Raw genomic sequence first — 26164 nt, 5'->3', positions numbered from 1 at the left:
CATTGAAACTTAGGGAAGGCTATGCAGAACAAAACTATAACTGAACTGGCTACAAAGTAAACAAAAACAGAATGCGGGACGACAGCAAAGACTTACTGTGGAGCAAAGATAGCGTCCACAAAGTACATCCAAACATGACATGACAATGAACAATGTCCCCACAAAGAAGGATAAAAACAACTGAAATATTCTTGATTGCTAAAACAAAGTAGATGCTGGTAATATCGCTCAAAGGAAGACATGAAACTGCTACAGGAAAATACAGAAAAAAGAGAAAAAGTCACCAAAATAGGAGTGGAAGACAAGAAGTAAAAGAGCAAAAAGTGCAACTAAGTCTTGGTGTGATAATAAGACTTCTTCCTCCAAACAGGACGAGTTGAGTTTATACCAAAAAGTTCTATCTTAGTTTCATCTGACCACATGACATTCTCCACATCCTCTGCTTTATCATCCATTAGATTAGATTAGATTAGATGGTACTGTATTTATTCCGTCAGGAGAGTTCCTTCAGGAAAATTAAAATTTTCAGCACAATCCCATTCAAGATCAGACAAACATTAAAGGGAGACAGAACAGTATCGCTGACGGGTCTGCCGGCTTCCAGCGCCCCTTACAAAAAAAAGATGAGATACAGGTAAACAAGGGGGGGAGAAAAAAATAGAAGATTAAAATAAAATTAAAAAAATCGGTCTTAGCCTGGGCCCTGGAGAGGGGGTGCAGACTGAGGCCAACGGACAAAAACAACAACTCATAGCCATAGTACACATCCCTCTTACATGTGTGTAAGAGGGAAACATCAAAGAACACATAGGACATTAAAGACATTAAAGCAGCAGATACAACCAGACACTTCTACATACAGCTATGAATAAAAAGTAAAAGAAACATATCCACTGTGGTGGCCTCTGCGGTGTTCCACGCCATCGTCCGCTGGGGTGGAGGGAGGATGGCCAGAGACAGGAGCAGACCCAACAAAGCAACCAAGACAGCCGACTCCACTCTCGGCCAGTGTCCAGTCCGCATGGATGAGCGAGGATACGTCCAAGGAGACTGAGGTGTCCGACACCTGCTCACCCAGCCAAGACACCGCAAAGCCTCTCCGTCCCAGCGCTCCATGTATCCATTTTGGTATAAACTCAACTTGTCGTGTTTGGACGAAGAAGAATACTGAGTTGCATCCCAAGAACACCATACCTACTGTGAAGCATGGGGGTGGAAACATCATGCTTTGGGGCTGTTTTTCTGCTAAGGGGACAGGACGATTGATCCGTGTTAAGGAAAGAATGAATGGGGCCATGTATCGTGAGATTTTAAGCCAAAACCTCCTTCCATCAGTGAGAGCTTTGAATGGTTGACCAAATACTTATTTTCCACCATAATTTACAAATAAATTCATTAAAATTCCTACAGTGTGAATTCCTGGATTTTTTTTTCCACATTCTGTCTCTCACAGTTGAAGTGTACCTATGATGAAAATTACAGACCTTTGTCATCATTTTAAGTGGGAGAACTTGCACAATCGGTGGCTGACTAAATACTTTTTTGCCCCACTGTAGGTGTACACTGGACTGTATCTCACAGTGGTTGAAAAACACTGTTCTACTGGATATGATGATTGATGACAATCAGGAAAAATACAAAAATAGAGTATGGCTGGCGATTTAGATGACCTTTGTGATGATGAGCTAGGACGCAACATGTATGACAAGGTTAGAGTGTTACCTTTCATGAGGAGCTCATCCTTGGGCACACACTGGAACAGTTTGTGGTACTGCGAGTTGTACTTGCTGACAGTCTGTGCAGAGGGACAGGGCAGAGTCATGAGCAGCTCCTTGGCCCGCACGCCGCCAGAACCGGCGCTGGCGCCCCCTCTCCAGCCGCCGGCCGCTCCAACCCGGCTCACCGCCGACACCACCCTCTCCCGCAAAGGCGGCGAGCTCTGCACCAGGCTCAGCACGTTGGCGCCGTACACACACACACACTCATCCATGGCCTGAAACAAGTCGCTGCAAGACACACACTGTTGCCCTGGAGCGGGTCAGTACAGGTGACGGGGTCCGGTCGGCAGAAAACACACACCTGGCTACTGACTGGAAACACACACGACTACGGGAACGCAACCATCCTCGGGTCGAGCTGCTCTGTCTCTAAAACTACTTTGGTGACTCGACTCTTCACACACCTTCACCAGTCAAAGCTGGAAACACACCCTCCCCACTCAAACTCTCTCTCTCCGTGTCTGTGTTGTCCTTCTCTACTTTGACTGGCTCACTTCTATTATTAGCGCGAGGCTGCTCCTTTCTACACTGATATGGAGTTATTGAATTTATCCCACACTGACTTATTACGTCGGTTTATACCAGGGGTGCCCATTACGTCGATCGCGAGCTACCAGTCGACCGCGGGGGGTGTGTCAGTCGATCTCCAGCCAGGCTTTAAAAAAAAATAGACCTAAAAATTTGTGATCATCAATCTTCACCAAGACGTCACTTAAAGGACATTCACGGTACCGGAGGGTCTTGTGAGATGACGCTGGCTGCTGCAAGATCATTATTATTAAAATATGACCGAGAGGAAGGCGAAAAACACTTTTTATTTCAACAGACTCTCGCGCCGTACCTTCCGTCAAAACTCTAAAAGCCGACTGCACATTTCCTATCTTCACAATAAAAGCCCTGCCTCATGCTGTCTGCGCTAACTAAATACAGAGTCTCGGAAAACTGGCGTGCACAAGCGATCCCTCAGAAAGCTGGCGTGCACATCACTTGTGCACGCCAGCTTTCCGAGACTCTTATTTTGTTAGCGCAGGCAGCATGAAGCAGGGCTTTTATTGTGAAGATAGGAAATGTGCAGTCGGCCTTTAGAGTTTTGACGGAAGGGACGGCGCGAAAGTCTGTTGAAATAAAAAGTGTTTCTCGCCTTCCTCTCTGTCATTTTCTCATAATAATGAACTGGCAGCAGCCAGCGTCATCTCACAAGACCCTCGGGTGCCGTGAATGTCAATCAAGCAAGCTATGGAATTTGCCGCCAATGTTTTTCTTGTAAAGTGTATGGAAGCTGGATGAATTAGATGCCAAAAACCAACCACTTTCATGTGGTATTGTACAGAAAGGACAACTTTTTTTCTCCTCCATTTGAAAATGTGGGCGTTATCATCATTACTGTCTGATTCCAATCAATGCAAGTCATCAGAATCAGGTAATACACCAATTTATATTCTTGTCTTCGTGAAAGAAAGACATCTATATGTGTTACACATGCTTGTATTATCATTAAACACATTTAACTTGTTTACAAAAATGTCTCTTTCATAAATAAATAAATATAAATGATATATATAAATGAGGTAGATCCCCTCAAGTTGGTCAATTGAAAAGTAGCTCGCCTGCAGAAAAGGTGTGGGCACCCCTGGTTTATACCATACTTGCCAACCCTCCCGGATTTTCCGGGAGACTCCCGAAATTCAGCGCCTCTCCCGAAAACCTCCCGGAAGAAATTTGCTCCCAAAAATCTCCCGAAATTTAGCCGGAGCTGGAGGCCACGCCCCCTCCAGCTCCATGCGGACCTGAGTGGGGACAGCCTGTTTTCACGTCCGCTTTCCCACTATATACACAGCTTGCCTGCCCAAACACGTTACAACATCTACGGATTCTAATAAAAAACTGCACACACAAGGAGACGAAGCAGAAGAAGGAGGAAGTTACAGCCATGGCGACGCCGTCTGTAATAGAGTGATTCTATGTTGTCTGTTGCCATCTCCTGGTGAATGTTGGCTATGGCGTTATATGGGGTTGCTTTTTGATTGGCCAACGATTTACGTGGTGTTGCGCACCTGACGGCAAGTGACTCTCGCCAGTACCCAAATGGCAGAACAAAGGTTACTCAAATAGTGAAAGGTAAGTGTTGTTTTTGTTTTTTTAGTAACCAGCAAGCACAGTACAGTTAGTAGAACAACTGTGTTTTTATTACCGTGTATTTGATAGATGCCGTCTGAAATTCAACTATTTATTTTATTTATATATAAAATAAAATAAATAGATATAGCTAGAATTCACTGAAATTAAAGTATTTCATATATATATATATGTATGAAATATATATGAAATACTCGAGTTGGTGTATTGTAGATGTAAATATACTCCTCCCCTCTTAACCACGCCCCCCACCCCCACCTCCCGAAATCGGAGGTCTCAAGGTTGGCAAGTATGGTTTATACCGCTAACATACAGTCGTGATCAAAAGTTTACATACACGTGTAAAGACTATAATGTTTTGATTGATTGAAACTTATATTAGTAGATTGCACAGTACAGTACATATTCCATATAATTGACCACTAAATGGTAACACCCGAGTACATTTTCAACTTGTTACTATATTTTTGAATTTATATAGCTCGGTTGGTAGAGTGACCGTGCCAGCAACTTGAGGGTTCCAGGTTCAATCCCCGCTTCCGCCATCCTAGTCACTGCCGTTGTGTCCTTGGGCAAGGCACTTTAACTAAATGCTCTCAGTGCCACCCACACTGGTTTAAATTTAACTTAGATATTGGGTTCCACTATGTAAAAGCGCTTTGAGTCACTAGAGAAAAGCGCTATATAAATATAATTTACTTCACTTCACTTGTTTAAGTCGGGGTCCACGTAAATCGGTTCATGGTATTGAATGTCATGGCTGTCTTGAGTTTCCCATAATTTCTACAACTCTTATTTTTTGTGTGATCAAGTGGTTGGAGCACATACTTGTTGGTCACAAAACATTCATGAAGTTTGGTTCTTTTATGAATTTTTTATGGGTCTACTGAAAATATGACCACATCTGCTGGGTCAAAAGTATACATACAGCAGGGGTGTCCAAACTTTATCCACTGAGGGCCGCACACTGAAAAATCAAAGCAAGCGGGGACCATTTTATATTTTTCATTTTAAAAAAACAATACAATATATGTATAAAAAAATATAAATTTCAGCCTCCACTCAGGCTTGATCTCAGGAACGCCAAAGGGTTTTGGTAAAAAAAAAATATAAAAAATGTTTAATTATTCAGTAATATTTTTTTATTATTATTCAAGTTATAAATCTCTATATCAACATTAGGTTTATCTGTCAATATAATGATTTTAAAAATTTAAGTAGTATGCTCTTTTTGTCACACAAAAAAATATGCAATATTTTTTTTTAACTGGAATATTTTAGATCATATAATAATTGGAGCATTAAAAAGTTCAATAATTCATAACACCATTGATTTGAATTAATTATTATTTTTAGAGCAATGAGATTAAAAAACAAATCACACTAAAATATTGGGGATCCAAAAGGGTCCTACTCATTAAAGTGTTAGAAAATAAATTATACAGTTTTTTTACTGTCTAATTTTAACACAATAATTTTGAGATCAACTTCAGATCTATCCGTCAATTATATGTTTTATTGTTGTTTATGTTTTTTGTTCCTTCATTTTAGGCCCTTCTTTAAAAAACAGCTCAGTTTTTTATATGGCAAAGACAAAATATGCAACATTTTCCCCCCAAAAAATATCTCAAAGTGGAAAATTTAACGTGACGTAATTGGAGCCTTGAATAGGTCAATAATTCAAAATGACATTGATTTTGATTCATTATTATTTCTTAAAGAAAGAAACAGCCTGCATGGCAGCTTTGTGTTATTAGAGTAAACATTGCAACATTTATTGTTACATTTCACCCGTTTGCTCCTTTGTATCACTTTTTACGTTTTAAACATTTTTCAATCGTATTTTTAAAATGTGCCGTGGGGCCGTTAAAAAATTACCTGCGGGCCGCAAATGGCCCCCGGGCCGCACTTGGACACCCCTAACATACAGCAATGTTAATATTTGGTTACATGTCCCTTGGCAAGTTTCACTGCAATAAGACGCTTTTGGTAGCCATCCACAAGCTTCTGGTAGAATTTTTGACCACTCTTCTTGACAAAATTGGTGCAGTTCAGCCAAATGTGTTGGTTTTCTGACATGGACTTTTTTCTTCAGCATTGTCAGATTTAGCCATTCTTTTACCACTTTTGACATGTGTTTGGTGGTCATCATCATGCTAGAACAGTGGTTCTCAAATGGGGGTACGCATACCCCTGGGGGTACTTGAAGGTAAGCCAAGGGGTACGTGAGATTTTTTTTTAAATATTCTAAAAATAGCAACAATTCAAAAATCCTTTATAAATATATTTATTGAATAATACTTCAACATGAATGTAAGTTCATAAACTGTGAAAAGAAATGCAACAAGGCAATATTCAGTGTTGACAGCTGGATTTTTTGTGGACATGTTCCATAAATATTGATGTTAAAGATTTCTTTTTTTGTGAAGATGTGTTTAGAATTAAGTTGATGAATCCAGATGGATCTCTTTTACAATCCCCAAAGAGGGCACTTTACTCTGTCAGATGTCTGAATGACTACCGTCCAGTTGCACTTACATCTATAGCTATGAAGTGCTTCGAGAAGCTGGTACGGACCCATATCACCTCAGTCCTCCCTCCTGAGCTCGACCCACACCAGTTTGCCTACAGAGCCAACAGGTCCACAGAGGACGCCATCGCCACAGCCCTACACTCCTCCCTGGGTCACCTGGAGACGGGGGGGAGCTACGTGCGGCTGCTTTTTGTGGATTATAGTTCGGCATTTAACACCATTATTCCTGATAGACTGGTGTCCAAACTGTCAGACCTGGGTCTCTCGAACTCCATCTGCATGTGGATTAAGGACTTCTTATCCAACCGCCCCCAGAGGGTGCAGTTGGGTCGCCACATGTCATCAAGCCTGCACCTCAGTACCGGCTCTCCACAAGGCTGCGTGCTGAGCCCCCTTCTCTACTCCATCTACACACACGACTGCACACCTGCCCACTCCAGCAACTCCATCATCAAATTTGCGGATGACACCACCGTAGTGGGGCTCATCTCGGAGGGAGACGAGGCTGCATATTGGGATGAGGTGGAGAAGCTGTCGGATTGGTGCAAAGTCAACAACCTGGCCCTGAACACCTCCAAGACCAAGGAGCTGGTCATAGACTTCAGGAGGAAAAAAACGGACATCCTGCCCCTGATCATCAGTGGTGACTGTGTGGAGAGGGTCTCCGACTTCCGCTCCCTGGGAGTCCACCTGGCCGACGACCTATCCTGGAGCACCAACACCACGGCTACCATCAAGAAGGCACACCAGAGACTGCACTTCCTGAGAATACTCAGGAACAACCACCTCTCACAGGAACTGCTGGTGTCCTTCTACCGGTGCTCCATTGAGAGCATCCTGACCTACTGCATCTGCGTGTGGTTCAGCAGCTGCACGGCCGCAGAGAGAACGGCGCTCCAGAGAGTCATAAAGACCGCCCAGAAGTTAATCGGATGCCCCCTCCCCCCCCTGGCTGACCTGTACAGCTCCCGCTGTCTCAGGAAAGCACAGAGCATCCTGAAAGACCCATTCCACCCCGGGCACAGCCACCTGGAACTGCTACCCTCAGGCAGACGCTACAGGGTGCTAAAAGCGAGCACCAATAGACTAAAAAATAGCTTTTACCCAAGAGCCATAGTAGCATTAAACAGGCACTGAGTGAGCACAATATGTCCATCATGTCCTCATGTGTAATGTTTAAATGTTTTCCTATTTTCACGGTGGCAGAGGGGTTAGTGCGTCTGCCTCACAATACGAAGGTCCTGCAGTCCTGGGTTCAAATCCAGGCTCGGGATCTTTCTGTGTGGAGTTTGCATGTTCTCCCCGTGAATGCGTGGGTTCCCTCCGGGTACTCCGGCTTCCTCCCACTTCCAAAGACATGCACCTGAGGATAGGTTGATTGGCAACACTAAATTGGCCCTAGTTTATGAATGTGAGTGTGAATGTTGTCTGTCTATCTGTGTTGGCCCTGCGATGAGGTGGCGACTTGTCCAGGGTACCCTGCCTTCCGCCCGATTGTAGCTGAGATAGGCGCCAGCGCCCCCCGTGACCCCGAAAGGGAATAAGCGGTAGAAAATGGATGGATGGATGGTTTTTCTATTTTTTCGGACTACAATGTGCAATAATGTTTTATGTATGTGTGTATATATATTAATATGCATGCAGATATGCATCTGTGTGGATACATATACATAGATACATCTGTCATCTCTATCTTTTTTTTACTATTTATACTACCATATTGTATATGCACCTTAGGAGGAGCTGCTCCAATTTCGTTGTTCTTTGAACCTGTTCATTGCAATAATGACAATAAAACTCTATTCTATTCTATTCTATGAACATTGCTGTATGTATACTTTTGACCCAGCAGATTTGGTCACATTTTCAGTAGACCCATAATAAAATCCAAAAAGAACCAAACTTCATGAATGTTTTTTGTGACCAACAAGTATGTGCTCCAATCACTCTATCACAAAAAAATATTTATAAAATAATGATTGGAAACTCAAGACAGCCATGACATTATGTTCTTTACAAGTGTATTTAAACTTTTGACCATGACTGTGTATATATATATATATATATATATATATATATATATATATATATATATATATATATATATATATATATATATATATATATATATTCTGAGCACGATGATGTCTCTTTATCGATGGGAAAATGCATTTTTAGACCATAAAATTTGCTTAAGCGGCTATGAGACACCGAGAGTAACAAGCGGTAGAAAATGGATTAAAAAGAACAGATTTAAATTTTAAAAAATACAAAAAAAATAAATGAATTAAAACAACTTTTTTTAATTTAACAATTTAATTATTTTTTTTACTTGGGACTTCTTGCGGGTCGGATTTTGGACACTGGCGGACCGGATCAGTTTGGGAACCCGTGTATTAGTGTCTGTAAACAGTATAAAGAAAGTCAATCGGGCACACATTTGATGAAAATATTTAAAGTAATCATGGTGACTCGCTTTGCTCTCCTTATATTGACATTTGTGGAGCTGTTTGTTTTGTTTTGTGTTTGAGTATTACCCAGGCTGAGCAAAATGGGGGAATACAGCAAGTTCTAATTAAGGGAGGAACACACACACACACACACACACACACACACACACACACACACACACACACACACACACTCAGAGAAAACACAAACAAGGGGATGAAACTCACCGAGCCACGGTAACATTTTTTCACATCTTCATAAGACAGCTCTTCAATCAGCTGAAACCTGGCAAGGAACAACAAAAGGCTGATTTATTATTGGATTTTCTGCAGCTGTAAAACTCATCACAAAATCAACAGATAGACTGTACGTCAGGGGTCTGCTCGATATTTTTAATTCTAAGAGAGACAAAACTCAAATAGAATTTGAAAATCCAAAAAAATATTTTAAAAACTTGGTCTTCACTTGTTTAAATAAATTCATTTATTTTTTTACTTTGCTTCTTATAACTTTCAGAAAGACAATTTTAGAGAAAAAATACAACCTTAAAAATTATTTTAAGATTTTCAAACACATATACCTTTTTACCTTTTCAATTCCTTCCTCTTCTTTCCTGACAATTTAAATCAATGTTCAAGTAAATTTTTTTTTTTTCTTGTCAAGAATAATAAATACATTTTAATTTAATTCTTCATTTTAGTTTCTGTTTTTTCAACGAAGAATATTTGTGAAATATTTCTTCAAACTTATAATGATTAAAATTTAAAAAAAATATTCTGGCAAATCTAGAAAATCTTTAGAATCAAATTTAACTCTTATTTTGAAGTCTTTTGAATTTATTTTTAAAATGTTTGTTAGAAATATAGCTTGGTCCAATTTGTTAAATATTCTAACAAAATGCAGATTGGACTTTAACCTATTTAAAACATGTCATCAAAATTCAAAAATTAATCTTAATCAGGAAAAATTACTAATGATCTTCCATAAATTATTTTTTTCAAAAAGATTCAAAATAGCTAGTTTTTCTTTTCTTTTTTTTTCGGTTGAATTTTGAATTTTAAAGAGTCGAAATTGAAGATTAACTATGTTTCAAAATGTAATTTTTTTTCCTCTTTTCTCCTCTTTTAAACCATTCAATTAAGGTTTTTTTTTCGTCATTTATTCTCTACAAAAAACCTCCCGTAAAAGGAAAAAAAATGTACGACGGAATGACAGACAGAAATACCCATTTTTAAAATATATATATATTTATATATAGATTTATATATAAATATAAAAATATATATACATATAGATTTATTTATTAAAGGTAAATTGGCTATTTCTGGCAATTTTTTTAAGTGTGTATCAAACTGGTAGCCCTTCGCATTAATCAGTACCCAAGAAGTAGCTCTTGGTTTCAAAAAGGTTGGTGACCCCTGCTGTACGTGAACATGGTTATTTGTGGTCTATTAGAGTGCTATATCGGCAGCCTGGCAAATAGTGCGGTTAGCCCTTGTTTACATGTGTGTTTGTGTGTGTGTGTGTGTGTGTGTGTGTCTAACGTGAGCGTTGCATTGTGGGCATGCCTCCACACGACAAGCTAATCATTAGTGTGTGCAGGCTGCAGGTGCAAGCTGTCACACCCAGCCAAATCAGAGACTGATATTAAGCCTGTGCACACAAACCGTGGCAACAACGGTGGATCACCCGTGGTGTTGATTTTTATTGTCACAAAACATGAACATGCATAAACATCATAGAACCCTATGGGGGGGGGGGGGGGTGTTGCGGTATTGAAATAGTGCGACAGATGTCACAGCGGGATACCTCCATCCATTGCACATGCAATACTGTATAATCAGCCCTTGAAGGGAAATGTTAACAAGAGGGAATTAAACAAGCAAAATGAAAATTGCAGGTGGAAAAAAACAACTAAAATGGAAAATGACTTCCTTTTTTGTCCTGCTGAATCTAACCGAGTGTGTGTGTGCAGCGGAAAACACTGGATGGTGGCGCGGTGTTTATGGATCCAGCCCCTCTGCGGGGTTATATCGTGTGACTGCTCACAGAGTGCAAGGGAAAGTCCATTAAATAACGCAGGTTTATTCTTTATTACTGCCTTATTTTGGACACTGCCTTGCAGAAGCCTTTTACTTATGATGATTTAGTGGAGTTTACAACAATGAGCAACAAAAAAAAAAAAAAAAAAAAGGAAAAATACTTTAAATTATGATTTTTTTTAAATTAATGGGGTATTATTAGAAGTACAAAACTGCAAACCAGTGATGTTGGCATGTTGTGTAAATCGTATATAAAAACAGAATGCAATGATTTGCAAATCCTTTTCAACTTATATTCGATTGAATAGACTGCAAAGACAAGATTTTTAATGTTCAAACTGAGAAACTTTTTTTTTTTCCCCCCAAATAATCATTAACTTAGAATTTAATGGCTGCAACACATTGCAAAAATGTTGGTGGGGGTATTTTTTTTTTTTTTACCACCGTGTTACATGGCCTTTCCTTTAAACACCACTCAGTAAATGTTTGGGAACTGAGGAAACCAATTTTAGAAGCTTTTCAGGAGGAATTATTTTCCGTTCTTGCTTGATGTACAGTTTAAGTTGTTCAAAAGTCCGGGGTCTCCTTTGTTGTAATTGACGCTTCATAATGCGCCACACATTTTCAATGGGAGACAGGTCTGGACTACAGGCAGGCCAGTCCAGTACCCGCACTCTTTTTATATGAAGCCACACTGTTGTAACACGTGGCTTGGCATTGTCTTGCTGAAATAAGCAGGGGCGTCCATGAAAAAGACGTTGCTTGGATGGCAACATATGTTTCTCCAAAACCTGTATGTACCTTTCAGCATTAATGGTGCCTTCACAGATGTGTAAGCTACCCGTGCCTTGGGTACTAATACACCCCCATACCATCACAGATGCTGGCTTTTCAACTTTGCGCCTATAACAATCCAGATGGTTCTTTTCCACTTTGTTCCGGAGGAAACAACGTCCACAGGTTCCAAACGCAATTTTAAATGTGGACTCTTAGACCACAGAACACTTTTCCACTTTGCATCAGTCCATCTTAGATGAGCTCGGGCTCAGCGAAGACAGGGGCGTTCGTGGGTGTTGTTGATGAATGGCTTTCGCTTTGCGTAGTTGAGTTTTAAATTGCACTTACAGATGTAGCTACCATCTGTAATTACTGACAGTGGTATTCTGAAGTGTGGTGATATCCTTTACACACTGATGTCACTTTTTGATGCGGTACCGCCTGAGGGATCGAAGGTCATGGGCATTCAATGTTGGTTTTCAGCCTTGCTGCTTACGTGCAGTGATTTCTCCAGATTCTCTGAACCTTTTGATGGTATTACAGAGCGTAGATGGCGAAATCCCTAAATTCCTTGCAGTAGCTCGTTGAGAAGTGTTGTTCTTTAACTCTTTTACGATTTTTCACAAAGTGGTGACCCTCGCCCCATCCTTGTTTACATTTCAGGGCAGCTGGTTTTATACCTAATCATGGCACCGATTTGTTCCCAATTAGCCTGTTAACCTGTGGGATGTCCCAAATACGTGTTTGATGAGCATTCCTCAACTTTCTCAGTCGTTTTTTGCCACTTGTGACAGCTTTTTTGAAACATGTTGCAGGCATCAAATTACAACTGACCTAATATTCGCAAAAAAATAACAACGTTTTCCATTTTGAACGTTAAGTATCTTGTCTTTGCAGTCTATTCAATTGAATATAGGTTGAAAAGGACTTGGAAATCATTGTATTCTGTTTTTATTTACGATTTACACAGCGTGCCAACTTGACTGGTTTTGGGTTTTGAAATTACTGAAAAGGTCAATCCGTCCTGTAGGACATACTGGCTAGGTGAAACGCAGTAAAAAAAACAAAAACAAAATGGTGCTATAGAGCAAACACAAATCCCCTTATAAGCTTTGTCCCTGCTAGGCTGTTTGATGATTCAGCATGATACCACAACAGCACATTAGTATTCTCCTTGAACCGTGACCCTTTTTTGTATTCACGACAGTGTCTTGAAGTTCAGCCCTGCCTGTCCGTCACCTTCCCTCCCACGGGTAAAAAAAGAAGAGTGTGACCCTTGACCCTGAGCCACAGTTTTTTGGTGAGTTTCTCTCTGTTCTATTGCTGGGTCAGAGTGGAGAAGATGTCAGTGCAGGTACAAAATAATATCCGGAAAAAGGGCAGCTTTCCCCAGTTTATCGTTTAATACTGAAAAGGTGCAAGAAAATAAGTTTCGCCTTTAGGTCTGATGATATACAGTGGGGCAAAAAAGTATTTAGTCAGCCACCTATTGTGCAAGTTCTCCCACTTAAAATGATGACAGAGGTCTGTAATTTTCATCATAGGTACACTTCAACTGTGAGAGACAGAATGTGAAAAAATTTCAGGAATTCACGTTGTAGGAATTTTAAAGAATTTATTTGTAAATTATGGTGGAAAATATGTATTTGATCAACCATTCAAAGCTCTCACTGATGGAAAGAGGTTCTGGCTCGAAATCTCACGATACATGGCCCCATTCATTCTTTCCTTAACACGGATCAATCGTCCTGTCCCCTTAGCAGAAAAACAGCCCCAAAGCATGATGTTTCCACCCCCATGCTTCACAGTAGGTTTGGTGTTCTTGGGATGAAACTCAGTATTCTTCTTCCTCCAAACACGCTGAGTTGAGTTTATACCAAAATGGATACATGGATGATACAGCAGAGGATTGGGAGAATGTCATGTGGTCAGATGAAACCAAAATAGAACTTTTTGGTATAAACTCAACTTGTCGTGTTTGGAAGAAGAAGAATACTGAGTTGCATTACAAGAACACCATATCTACTGTGAAGCATGGGGGTGGAAACATCATGCTTTGGGGCTGTTTTTCTGCTAAGGGTACAGGACGATTGATCTGTGTTAAGGAAAGAATGAATGGGGCCATGTATCGTGAGATTTTGAGCCAAAACCTCCTTCCATCAGTGAGAGCTTTGAATGGTTGACAAAATACTTATTTTCCACCATAATTTACAAATAAATTCTTTAAAATTCCTACAATGTGAATTCCTGGATTTTTTTTCCCCATTCTGTCTCTCACAGTTGAAGTGTACCTATGATGAAAATTACAGACCTCTGTCATCATTTTAAGTGGGAGAACTTGCACAATCGGTTGCTGACTAAATACTTTTTTTGCCCCACTGAATCTCTTCCTACATGTTTGCTCAAATAAACAGTGTCTCTCAGGAGGATATAGGAAGTGTTTAAAAATAAGTCGGTAATGAAGCCCTCCTTGAGTCACTTCCTTTAAGGGATGATGAAGTGTCTGAGACTCAAGTGTCAAAGAGCAGCATGATGATCAGGCAGCTGTTTAAAACATGACAGTACAGCTGTGACAGCACTGCCAGCTGGACATCACCCCTCTTCCCCGTGAAGATCTCAAACAACAAGTGCTAATGCAGAGGACAATTTTCAGCACACCTAGTGTGTGTGAGACAATCATTGGGACTAGAGCTGGGTGATATGGCCTTTTTTTAATATCTCAATATTTTCAGGCCATATCGCGATACACTATAAATATCTCGATATTTTGCCTTAGCCTTGAATGAACACTTGATGCATATAATCACAGCAGTATGATGATTCTATGTGTCTACATTCTTGTTCATACTGCATTAATATACAGTATGCTCATTTTAAACTGTCATGCAGAGAGGGAAATCACAACTAAGTCAATTGACCAAAACTGTACTAACCCTGTTTCCATATGAGTTGGGAAATTGTGTTAGATGTAAATATAAGCAGAATACAATGATTTGCAAATCATTTTCAACCCATATTCAGTTGAATATGCTACAAAGACAACATATTTAATGTTCAAGCTGATAAACGTTTTTTTTTTGTTTGCAAATAATCATTAACTTTAGAATTTGATGCCAGCAACACGTGATAAAGAAGTTGGGAAAGGTGGCAGAGAAATGTTCATCAAACACTTATTTGGAACATCCCAAGGTGTGCAGGGTAATTGGGAACAGATGGGTGCCATGATTGGGTAAAAAGCAGCTTCCATGAAATGCTAACTAATTCACAAACAAGGACGGGGTGACGGTCATCAATTTGTAAGCAAATTGTCGAACAGTTTTAGAACAACATTTCTCAACGAGCTATTGCAAGGAATTTAGGGATTTTACCATCTACGGTCCGTAAAATCATCAAAAGGTTCAGAGAATCTGGAGAAATCACTGCACGTAAGCGATGATATTAAGGACCTTTGATCCCTCAGGTGGTACTGCATCAAAAACAGACATCAGTGTGTAAAGGATATCACCACATGGGCTCAGCAACACTTCATACAACCACTGTCAGTAACTACAGTCGGTTGCAACATCTGTAAGTCCAAGTTAAAACTCTGCTATGCAAAGCAAAACCCATTTATCAACAACACCAAGGCACGCCGCTGGCGTCGCTGGGCCCGAGCTCATCTAAGATGGACTGATGCAAAGTGGAAAGGTGTTCTGTGGTCTGACGAGTCGACATTTCAAATATTGTTTGGAAACTGTGGACGTGGTGTCCTCCGGAACAAAGAGGAAAAGAATCATCCGGATTGTTATAGGCGCAAAGTTCAAAAACCAGCATCTGTGATGGTATGGGGGTGTATTAGTGCCCAAGGCATGGGTAACTTACACATCTGTGAAGGCACCATTAATGCTGAAACGTATGTAAGGAGGTGCACTTGCTGTCTGTGAGAAGGAGACACAGCAAAGAGTGGGAAGAGCCTGCCTGTAGTGTAATGCCAGCAGGTAAAAGCAACTGCGTGAGAACGTATACCCGAATATCACGATGTAGTCATTTTTTATATCGCACAGAGACATAATTAGTACTTTAACTTGTGAAAAGTATAAATCTGTGTTCTATTAGTGGGATCAACTAAGACTATGTTTGCAATTGATAACAACAGTGTTGCAGACCGCCCTATTTACTACCAGCTGTCACCATAGAGAAAATTAATTTACCGCACATCTGTGTGCTCCAGGCTGTAGTCTTTTACTATGTTGTGGAAAATGCAGCACACAACTATATTTTGTACCATCTTTTCAAGTTTATATAGGGAAGCACGATCGAGACAACATATATTCTATTTCTGGGGATATATGTGCCGATTTATAGCTTACCAAAATCGTAATAAAGAATTTTGACGGATTATCGAGTGCTGAGTGTAGTGTTCTATATTCTCAATCAAACATCAAAGTTTTGGTGTTGCCTGCTTACGGGTGCTTGCTAGCGTCATTTATTGACCAGGCATACGTATTTCTTATGTGTGCTGCCATTTTGACGGACCGGTACTTTTCAGATACGGTATAGTACCGAATATGACTCATTATTATCACGGTACTATACTAATAATGGTATACTGTACAGTTTTAGTAGGAAATAATAAAAAAATAAAACATTGTACAAGCCATCGTGTGTAGGATTATCCGACTACTTCAGAATAATAAACTAAAAAACTAAATCCAATTATGAAATGAATACATAAAAAAAACTAAAAAACTAAAAAGTGAGTCCAAAAGTTGTTTCGTTTCTTTTAACTATGACTCATCGGGTAACGCTGCATCTACATGTGCATAAATAAACAAACTCACAGCTGTAAATCGCTCACTCGAAAGAGACGTTCAAAAGGAGAGTGTCAAGACTTGGACTGTGGTGAGGTTTGTTTTCCCGTGGTGCAAAGCGACTGGACCGGACACGACGTGAAGGTAATGACATCTTTAATCTTAACTAAAAAATATTACAAAAACAAAAGGGTATGAACAAAAGGCGCTCTCAGTGGAGGTTCAAAACCTGTCTATGAAAACTAAAACTCGCACAATGGGAGAACTATGAACATAAAACAAAACTTACTAACTCTATGGCATGAATAGCGATAACTTACTTAAAAACGAGATATGGGCATGAATCATCGGCATAGATAGCAAGGGTGTGAAGACGGTGGTGTCGCCAGGCTGACTGCCTGGCAACTGCAGGCTTAAGTCGTGCTGTGGTGCTTGAAAACAGGTGTGTGAGTTTAAATGAATCAGGTGCGTGAGTCGTGAGGACAGGTGAACTGATTGGTTGGCATGGTGACAAAACAAACAAGAGTGCCCAATGAATCCAAAACAAAACAGAACGTGACCACAAAACATGACAGAGAGATTCGTTCGCATACGTCACATCACCAATTGGCTCTTCTTTGCCTCCCTTACATCCTTTCTAGAGAGTTCTGTGTAAGTTACGTATATTTGTCATCATGTTCAGCCACTGACCAATCAACTAAAACACAACCTCATACCTTGCAAATTGGAACTCGGTGTAGGAAATAATGTGGTCCTGAGACCACACTCTGTGAAACCACACTAACAATTACTTACTTCCTGTGGTTTATTCCTGTCTAGTAACTCTTCCCCCTGCACCCTCGCCTGCATAATCACGTTTTCATGTTGTGACCAAAGTACTCATGCACGCTGCTCTTGTTGCCTCCGCCTGCTGCTGCCTATAAATAGTCTCCACAGTAGCTGTGCACTCCAAGGTGGGGAAGACCAAGTGATTATTAAAAACACAGGCGGAACTGTGGGGACAGCCTGCGCGGCTCGCCGCTCTCACCTTCCATCTGTTTCGCTCTTGAACATGGTCTTAATAAATACTGCTGGTGCAGAACAACAACTGCACTACTCTGAAAGGACCAGCATTTTGACCAGATTTAAGCTGTTGAAGATGTCCTTTATTAAGGACTTAATGGGCTAGACCAGGGGTGTCCAAACTGCGGCCCTTGAGACATTATGAGTTCACAAAGCATTGCAGGTAGTCTTTAAATGATACATTTTTGTTTCCATCTTGTGGACAATGTGAGTAAATAAGATCAATGACCCTCAAAAATACTTGAATCTGATAGCACAGCTTTTACTTATATGGCACAATTCAAACAACCTTCCCTAGTCATGGTGCAAAAAAAAAAGAAGCAACTAACACAAAGTTTAACGAGGGTCCTGGGTTCGATCCCCATGGTCTTTCTGTGTGAAGTTTGCATGTTTTCCTAGTGACTGTGTGGGTTCCCTCCAGGTAATCCGGTTTCCTCCCACCCCCAAAGATATGCACCTGGGGATAGGTTGATTGGCAGCACTAAATTGACCGTAGTCTGTTTATCTGTGTTGGCCCTGTGATGAGGTGGCGACTTGTCCAGGGTGTACCCCGCCTACCGCCCGAATGCAGCTGAGATAGGCTCCAGTAATGGATAGATGGACAAAGTTTAACACACATAGTCACACATAACACAACTTGCTCACTGAACATTATGGTTATATTTTAAAAAGTCGAAACACCATAAACATTTTTCAAAATTACACCCATTTAAATCCATTTGAGAGCCTGATGGGAAAAATTTTAAAATACTCTCTCCACACAATACTCTTAATATCCAACTGTATTACTTGCAAAATACTATATATAGCATTTGCTTTATTCTTGTGGACAATTTGAGTAAATCAGATCAATGACCCTCAAAAGTACTTAAATCTACTAGCACATCATTTATTTGTATGGCACAATCCAAACAACCTTCCCTAGTCATGGTGTAAAAAAAATGCAACTAACACAAGGCTTAACACACACAGTCACACAACTTGTTCACTGAACATTATGTCTATTATTAAAAACGTCAAAACACCATAACAGATGTCAATCAATCAATCAATCAATCGATTCCTTTATTGTCATTGTCATAAATAACACTTATGTATGACTTAAGTGTTATTTATGACAATGACAAAGGAATTGATTGAACTGGTGTCAAAATTACACCTATTTAAATCCATTCCAGTGCATCATGGGACAAAAATGTCAAAACACTCTCTCCACTCGTATCCATGTGTGGCATATTTTAGCTGCTTGATATTTCTGATTGATTACAAAACATTAAGAAGGTCTTCATGGAAGTAAACAAGGTAGGAGTCAAACTTTTTCCAATTACTTATATATAGTATTAGGTGCCACCTTGTGAGTAAATCAGATTAATGACACTCAAAAGTACTTGAATTAATAGCACAGCATTTATTTATATGACACAATCCAAACAACCTTCCTTAGTCATGGTGAAAAAAAAAATGCAACACGCAAACAGTCACACATAACTTGTTCACTGAACATTACGGTGATTATGAAAAACGTTGAAAAACCATAAAAAATGTCAAAATTACATCCATTTAAATCCATTCCAGAGCATGATGGGTAAAATGTCAAAACACTCTCTCCACATGAATCCATGTTTGGCACATTTTAGCTTCTTGATATTTCTGATTGATTACAAAACTTTAAGAAGGTCATCATGGAAGTAAACAAGGTAGGAGTCAAACTTTGACATACTCTTAATATCCAATTACATTACTTACACATCTACTATATCAATTACATATATGTCATACATGTAGAAGTGTTTGGACCCCAGCCAAATTATTTTAGCCCAATGCAGCCCCCAAATCACAAAGACGTTGTTAAATATGCCGTAAATCAATTAGCTGATGTGAAAGCTATATAATTTCTTGCAGCGTGCAGCATGGGAGTGCACGGAGATGACAAGAACATCTGCCACAGAATGTTTCAAACCAAACCAAGCGGCCTGCACCCTTGAAAGCATCAAAGCGCTGTCATGCACACACTCAGTGCCTCAGGCTGTGCGGCTCAATACTCAACCTAATTACCAAACTCTAAGGCTCCTAAATTGAATCTTAAATTAGAAAGAGAACACTTCCCACTGGTGGCAGGTGTAGCTGCGGACTCCCACTCAGTCCATCAAAATAAGTGAAGGAGTTGAAATTAGCACGGAGAGGAGTGGAGAAGACTCACAATTTGCAGAAATTAAAGGGAGCAATAAATTTAAATGAATACAATTTATTCTACCAATCTAACGTGACTGATAAGATTGTTGCTGTACATGTGCAAACCCCATTTGCATATGAGTTGGGAAATTGTGTTAGATGTAAATATAAATGCAATACAATAATTTGCAAATCATTTTCAACCCATATTCAGTTGAATATGCTACAAAGACAACATATTTGATGTTCAAACTGATAAACATTTTTTTTGGGGGGCAAATAATCATTAACTTTAGAATTTGATGCCAGCAACATGTGACAAAGAAGTTAGGAAAGAGGAAAGGTGGCAATAAATACTGATAAAGTTGAGGAATGCTCATCAAACGCTTATTTGGAACATCCCACAGGAATGCAGGCTAATTGGGTACAGGTGGGTGGCATGATTGGGTATAAAAACAGCTTCCCAAAAAATGTTCAGTCTTTCAAAAGAAAGGATGAGCGAGGTACACCCCTTTGTCCACAATTGGGTGAGCAAATAGTCAAACAGTTTAAAGGGAAACATTATCACAATTTCAAAAGGGTTAAAAACAATAAAAATCAGTTCCCAGATGGCTTGTTGTATTTTTGGAAGTTTTTTTCAAAATTTTACCGGTCACGGAATATCCCTAAATAAAGCTTTAAAGTGCCTTATTTTCGCTATCTTCTAAAGCACTATCCATTTCCCTGTGACGTCATACAGGGCCGCCAATACAAACAACATGGCGGTTACCACAGCAAGATATAGCGACATTAGCTCAGATTCAGACTCAGATTTCAGCGGCTTAAGCGATTCAACAGATTACGCATGTATTGAAACAGATGGTTGGAGTATGGTGGCAGATAGCGAAAACGAAATTGAAGAAGAAACTGAAGCTATTGAGCCAATAGCTATTGACGCTATTCGGCCATAGCGTGGGTGCACTTAATGAAGTGGCCCATAGCATGGCTGCCTTATTAGCATCGCCGGTAAAATGTGCGGACCAAACGATCAGGACTTTCGCATCTTGTGACACTAGAGCAACTTAAATCCATCGATTGGTAAGTGTTTGTTTTGCATTAAATGTGGGTATCTAGTTTCAAATGCACATACAGCTAGCGTAAATAACATGTTAGCATCGATTAGCGTAGCATGTTAGCATCAATTACCTGGCAGTCATGCCGTGAATAAATATGTCTGATTAGCACATAAGTCAACAACATCAACAAAACTCACCTTTGTGATTTCGTTGACTAAATCGTTGCAAATGCATCTGCAGGTTATCCATACATCTCTGTGCCATGTCTGTCTTAGCATCGCCGGTCAAATGTGAAGACACTCTGGTACATTCAATGGGGGTCTGGCGGCAGATTTCTTGCCAGTGGTGCAACTTGAATCCCTCCTCCCTGTTAGTGTTGTTACACCCTCCGACAACACACCGACAAGGCATGATGTCTCCAAGGTTCCAAAAAATAGTCGAAAAAACGGAAAATAACAGAGCTGAGACTCGGTGTTGTAATGTGAAAATGAATATGGCGGGTGTGTTACCTCGGTGATGTCACGTTCTGACGTCATCGCTAAAAGACTGATAAACAGAAAGGCGTTTAATTTGCCAAAATTCACCCATTTAGAGTTCGGAAATCGGTTAAAAAAATACATGGTCTTTTTTATGCAACATCAAGGTATATATTGACGCTTGCTTAGGTCCCCTTTAAGAACAACGTTTCTCAAAGTGCAATTGCAAGAAATTTAGGGATTTCAACATCTACGGTCCATAGTATCATCAAAAGGTTCAGAGAATCTGGAGGAATCAATCCACGTAAGCGGCATGGCCGGAAACCAACATTGAATGACCGTGACCTTCGATCCCTCAGACGGCACTGTATCAAAAACCGAAATCAATCTCTAAAGGATATCACCACATGGGCTCAGGAACACTTCAGAAAACCAATGTCACTAAATACAGTTTGTCGCTACATCTGTAAGTGCAAGTTAAAGCTCTACTATTCAAAGCAAAAGCCATTTATCAACAACAATCAGAAACGCTGCCGGGGATCATCTAAGATGGACTGATGCAAAGTGGAAAAGTGTTCTGTGGTCTGACGAGTCCACATTTCAAATTGTTTTTGGAAATATTCGACATGTCATCCGGACCAAAGGGGAAGCAAACCATCCAGATGGTTATCGACACAAATTTTAAAAGCCACCATCTGTGATGGTATGGGGGTGCATTAGTGCCCAAGGTATGGGTAACTTACACATCTGTGAAGGCACAATTAATGCTGAAAGGTACATACAGGTTTTGGAACAACATATGCTGTCATCTAAGCGCCATCTTTTTCATGGAGGCCCCTACTTATTTCAGCAAGACAATGCCAAGCCACATTCAGCACGTGTTACAACAGCGTGGCTTCGTAAAAAAAGAGTGTGGGTACTTTTCTTGCCCGCCTGCAGTCCAGACCTGTCTCCCATCGAAAATGTGTGGCGCATTATGAAGCATAAAATACAACAGCGGAGACCCCGGACTGTTGAACGACTGAAGCTCTACATAAAACAAGAATGGGAAAGAATTCCACTTTCAAAGCTTCAACAGGTAGTTTCCTCAGTTCCCAAACGTTTATTGAGTGTTGTTAAAAGAAAAGGTGATGTAACACAGTGGTGAACATGCCCTTTCCCAACTACTTTGGCACGTGTTGCAGCCATGAAAATCTAAGTTTCTTTTGCAAAAAAAAAAAAAAAAAATTTATGAATTTTAACATCAAATATCTTGTCTTTGTAGTGCATTTAATTGAATATGGATTGAAAAGGATTTGCAAATCATTGTATTAAGTGAACACCAGCGTATGTTGTAAATAATAGTTACTCTGAAATTCGGGAGTCTCCCAGGAAAATTGGGACGGTTGGCAGGTGTGACGCTGTCAAGCGGCATTCATATAAAACTTGCGGGCCGCACTAACATAAAATTTTCATATTAAGGTGCAGGCTGCGTGTCGGAGACCCCTGGTTTATACATAACACAAAGCCAAAAAAACAAAAAAAAACTCTATGCAGTATTATTTCATTATAAATTTAAAAAGAGTTATGTGGCTCCCATTGTTTTCTTTACTTTGTGAAACGGGTCAAAACGGCTCTTTGAGTGGTAAAGGTTGCCGACCCTTGATTTAGAACTAAGTATTGCAAAAAAAACAAAAAAAAACAGCGTGGGTTCCCTCCGGGTACTCCGGCTTCCTCCCACTTCCAAAGACATGCACCTGGGGATAGGTTGATTGGCAACACTAAATTGGCCCTAGTGTGTGAATGTTGTCTGTCTATCTGTGTTGGCCCTGCGATGAGGTGGCGGCTTGTCCATGGTGTACCCCTCCTTCCGGCCGATTGTAGCTGAGATAGGCACCAGCGCCCCCCGCGACCCCAAAAGGAAATAAGCAGTAGAAAATGGATAGATGGATGGAAAAACATCCCCGTTTAATGTCATTATCAGCTTGTGAATTAAACATAAAAACCCGCCCAAACCTCCAAATGCATCAATGCCTCACCTGGCATGAAGGTCAGTGCACATAACTGCTGCTTAGGTAGGCGGATATTTACTCTGGGAATATCTCGGTCCTCAACCACAAACAGACACGGGTTGTGTTTGTTTGGCAGCAGGTCAAGAAAGTGTTCAGGTTTCCCCTTCCGCCGAGTCTCACACACAACATGCTTTAGTGCTCAACCCAAAGCAGATCCTGCAGGATTACGCGGATCCTGCCAGCAATCCTTCTTATATAACACACGCCACCTCCACCCGGTCTGCGTACACAAACACTACGGCTTGCATTCAAAAACATTTTACTGACAAAGCGGCGTGTACTGTGTTTACATAATCCGAGCAAACGTTTTGTAAACTACGACAAAGTGTTGCCAACCGTCTCTTAAAACAAACACAATCCCAGCTGGTAGTGAGCCTAAAAAAGGGACGCACTTTGCTCTGTATTGCGATGAGAATGAAAAATAGTTAGTAAAATGTCAATAAAATTACCCTATTTTCCGCACTATAAGGCGCACCTAAAAACCAAAAATGTTCTCAAAACTGACAGTACCCCTTATAATCCGGAGCACCTTATATATGGACCAATATTGAGCCACAACAGGTCTCACAACTACGGTAAGCAGCCGCCGATTTCATTTTCCCCCGTAGGTGCATGTTGGGATATATGACTGCGCCAGGCCGTGCCGTTTCATTTCCATTTGTGTGTTTATGTAAAGACCCCAAAATGGCTCCTATTGAGAGACATGATTTCAGGAAAGCAGGAACTGTGACTGAACTGCTAGACAGCAGCGACACAGACTCCATGAACAACGTCTGGAAATAGCGCAAAGCGATAACATCCATCCCATCCATTTTCTACCGCTTATTCCCTTTTGGGGTCGGGGGGGTACTGGTGCCTATCTCAGCTACAATCGGGCGGAAGGCGGGGTACACCCTGGACAAGTCGCCACCTCATCGCAGAGCCAACACAGATAGACAGACAACATTCACACTCACATTCACACACTAGGGCCAATTTAGTGTTGCCAATCAACCTATCCCCAGGTGCATGTCTTTGGAAGTGGGAGGAAGCCGGAGTACCCGGAGGGAACCCACGCATTCACGGGGAGAACATGCAAACTCCACACAGAAAGATCCCGAGCCTGGATTTGAACCCAGGACTGCAGGACCTTCGTATTGTGAGGCAGACGCACTAACCCCTCTGCCACCGTGAAGCCTGCAAAGCGATAACAATATATCAATAACTCAACGTTGCTCAAACGTTAATATTCACACAACACAACACACAAAATAAACATGCAAAGCTCATTTTAAGTTATTCCTCATCCACGAATCCTTCTTGTGTGTGATGTGAATTATATTTATATAGCGCTTTTCTCAAGTGACTCAAAGCGCTTTACATAGTGAAACCCAATATCTAAGTTACATTTAAACCAGTGTGGGTGGCACTGGGAGCAGGTGGGTAAAGTGTCTTGCCCAAGGACACAACGGCAGTAACTAGGATGGCTCAAGCGGGAATCGAACCTGCAACCCTCAAGTTGCTAGCACGGCCACTCTACCAACCGAGCTAAGCCGCCCCATAAAAAACTTTAAGTCCGAACTAAACGTGCCACAACAGGTCTCGCAACTACGGTAATCAGCCGTCTACTTTATTCTCCCCCGTAGAAGAAGAAGTGCGCGGTGCATGCTGGGATATATGACTGCGGGAGGCGTGCCGAGTTTTAACTCAAGGCGATCAGTCACACAGTAGAAGACGGGAATAGAGCAGCAGCGAGAGAATTTAACATTAACAGCAGCGACACTGACTCGTTTAATGACGACTTCGACGAGACATGTTGAATACCGTATTCGCCCAACTGTTTGATTCGAACACTGAAGAAGAAGAATTTGAGGGGTTCGTGGATTAGGAATAACTTAATAAAGTGAGCTTTACATGTTTATTTTGTGTGTTGTGTGACATTATCGTTTGAGCAACGTTGAGTTATTGCCGGCAGTAAGTCGAACACATTTCCAGTGAGGGTTGGACTCCGCCAAGGCTGTCCTTTGTCACCGATTCTGTTCATAACTTTTATGGACAGAATTTCTAGGCGCAGTCAAGGAGTTGAGGGGTTCCGGTTTGGTAACCGCAGGATTAGGTCCCTGCTTTTTGCAGATGATGTGGTCCTGATGGCTTCATCTGACCGGGATCTTCAGCTCTCGCTGGATCGGTTCGCAGCCGAGTGTGAAGCGACCAGAATGAGAATCAGCACCTCCTAGTCCATGGTTCTCGCCCGGAAAAGGGTGGAATGCCATCTCCGGGTTGGGGAGGAGACCCTGCCCCAAGTGGAGGAGTTCAAGTACCTTGGAGTCTTGTTCACGAGTGGGGGAAGAGTGGATCGTGAGCTCGACAGGCGGATCGGTGCGGCGTCTTCAGTAATGCGGACGTTGTATCGATCCGTTGTGGTGAAGAAGGAGCTGAGCCGGAAGGCAAAGCTCTCAATTTACTGGTCGATCTACGTTCCCATCCTCACCTATGGTCATGAGCTTTGGGTCATGACCGAAAGGATAAGATCACGGGTACAAGCGGCCGAAATGAGTTTCCTCCGCCGTGTGGCGGGGCTCTCCCTTAGAGATAGGGTGAGAAGCTCTGCCATCCGGGAGGAACTCAAAGTAAAGCCGCTGCTGCTCTACATCGAGAGGAGCCAGATGAGGTGGCCTGGGCATCTGGTCAGGATGCCACCCGAACGCCTCCCTAGGGAGGTGTTTAGGGCACGTCCAACCTGTAGGAGGCCACGGGGAAGACCCAGGACACGTTGGGAAGACTATGTCTCCCGGTTGGCCTGAGAACGCCTCGGGATCCCCCGGGAAGAGCTAAACGAAGTGGCTGGGGAGAGGGAAGTCT

The 26164-nt window shown here is 41.1% G+C and overlaps 1 protein-coding gene across 2 annotated transcripts in view; it reads right to left on the bottom strand.

Annotated features, from left to right (window-relative positions):
* Positions 1-629: 629 nt before the first annotated feature.
* Positions 630-26164, bottom strand: part of LOC133542817 (uncharacterized) — a 62120-nt gene continuing 36585 nt past the window's right edge. The window contains exons 3-4 of one of the 2 annotated variants that reach the window (XM_061887006.1): positions 9126-9183; positions 630-2020 (exon numbers count right to left, since the gene is read on the bottom strand). In XM_061887006.1, the coding sequence (XP_061742990.1) occupies positions 1493-2020; positions 9126-9183 (586 nt within the window). In that variant the 3' untranslated portion in view covers positions 630-1492. The remainder of the gene's footprint in view (positions 2021-9125; positions 9184-26164) is intronic. The other variant, XM_061887007.1, reaches the window with a different exon arrangement.

This window comes from Nerophis ophidion, linkage group LG25 (assembly GCF_033978795.1).
Source record: "Nerophis ophidion isolate RoL-2023_Sa linkage group LG25, RoL_Noph_v1.0, whole genome shotgun sequence".
NCBI classification, from domain to species: domain Eukaryota; kingdom Metazoa; phylum Chordata; class Actinopteri; order Syngnathiformes; family Syngnathidae; genus Nerophis; species Nerophis ophidion.
The sequence above is the reverse complement of the archived record's forward strand: the minus strand, read 5'-3'. Positions and strand labels throughout refer to the sequence as shown.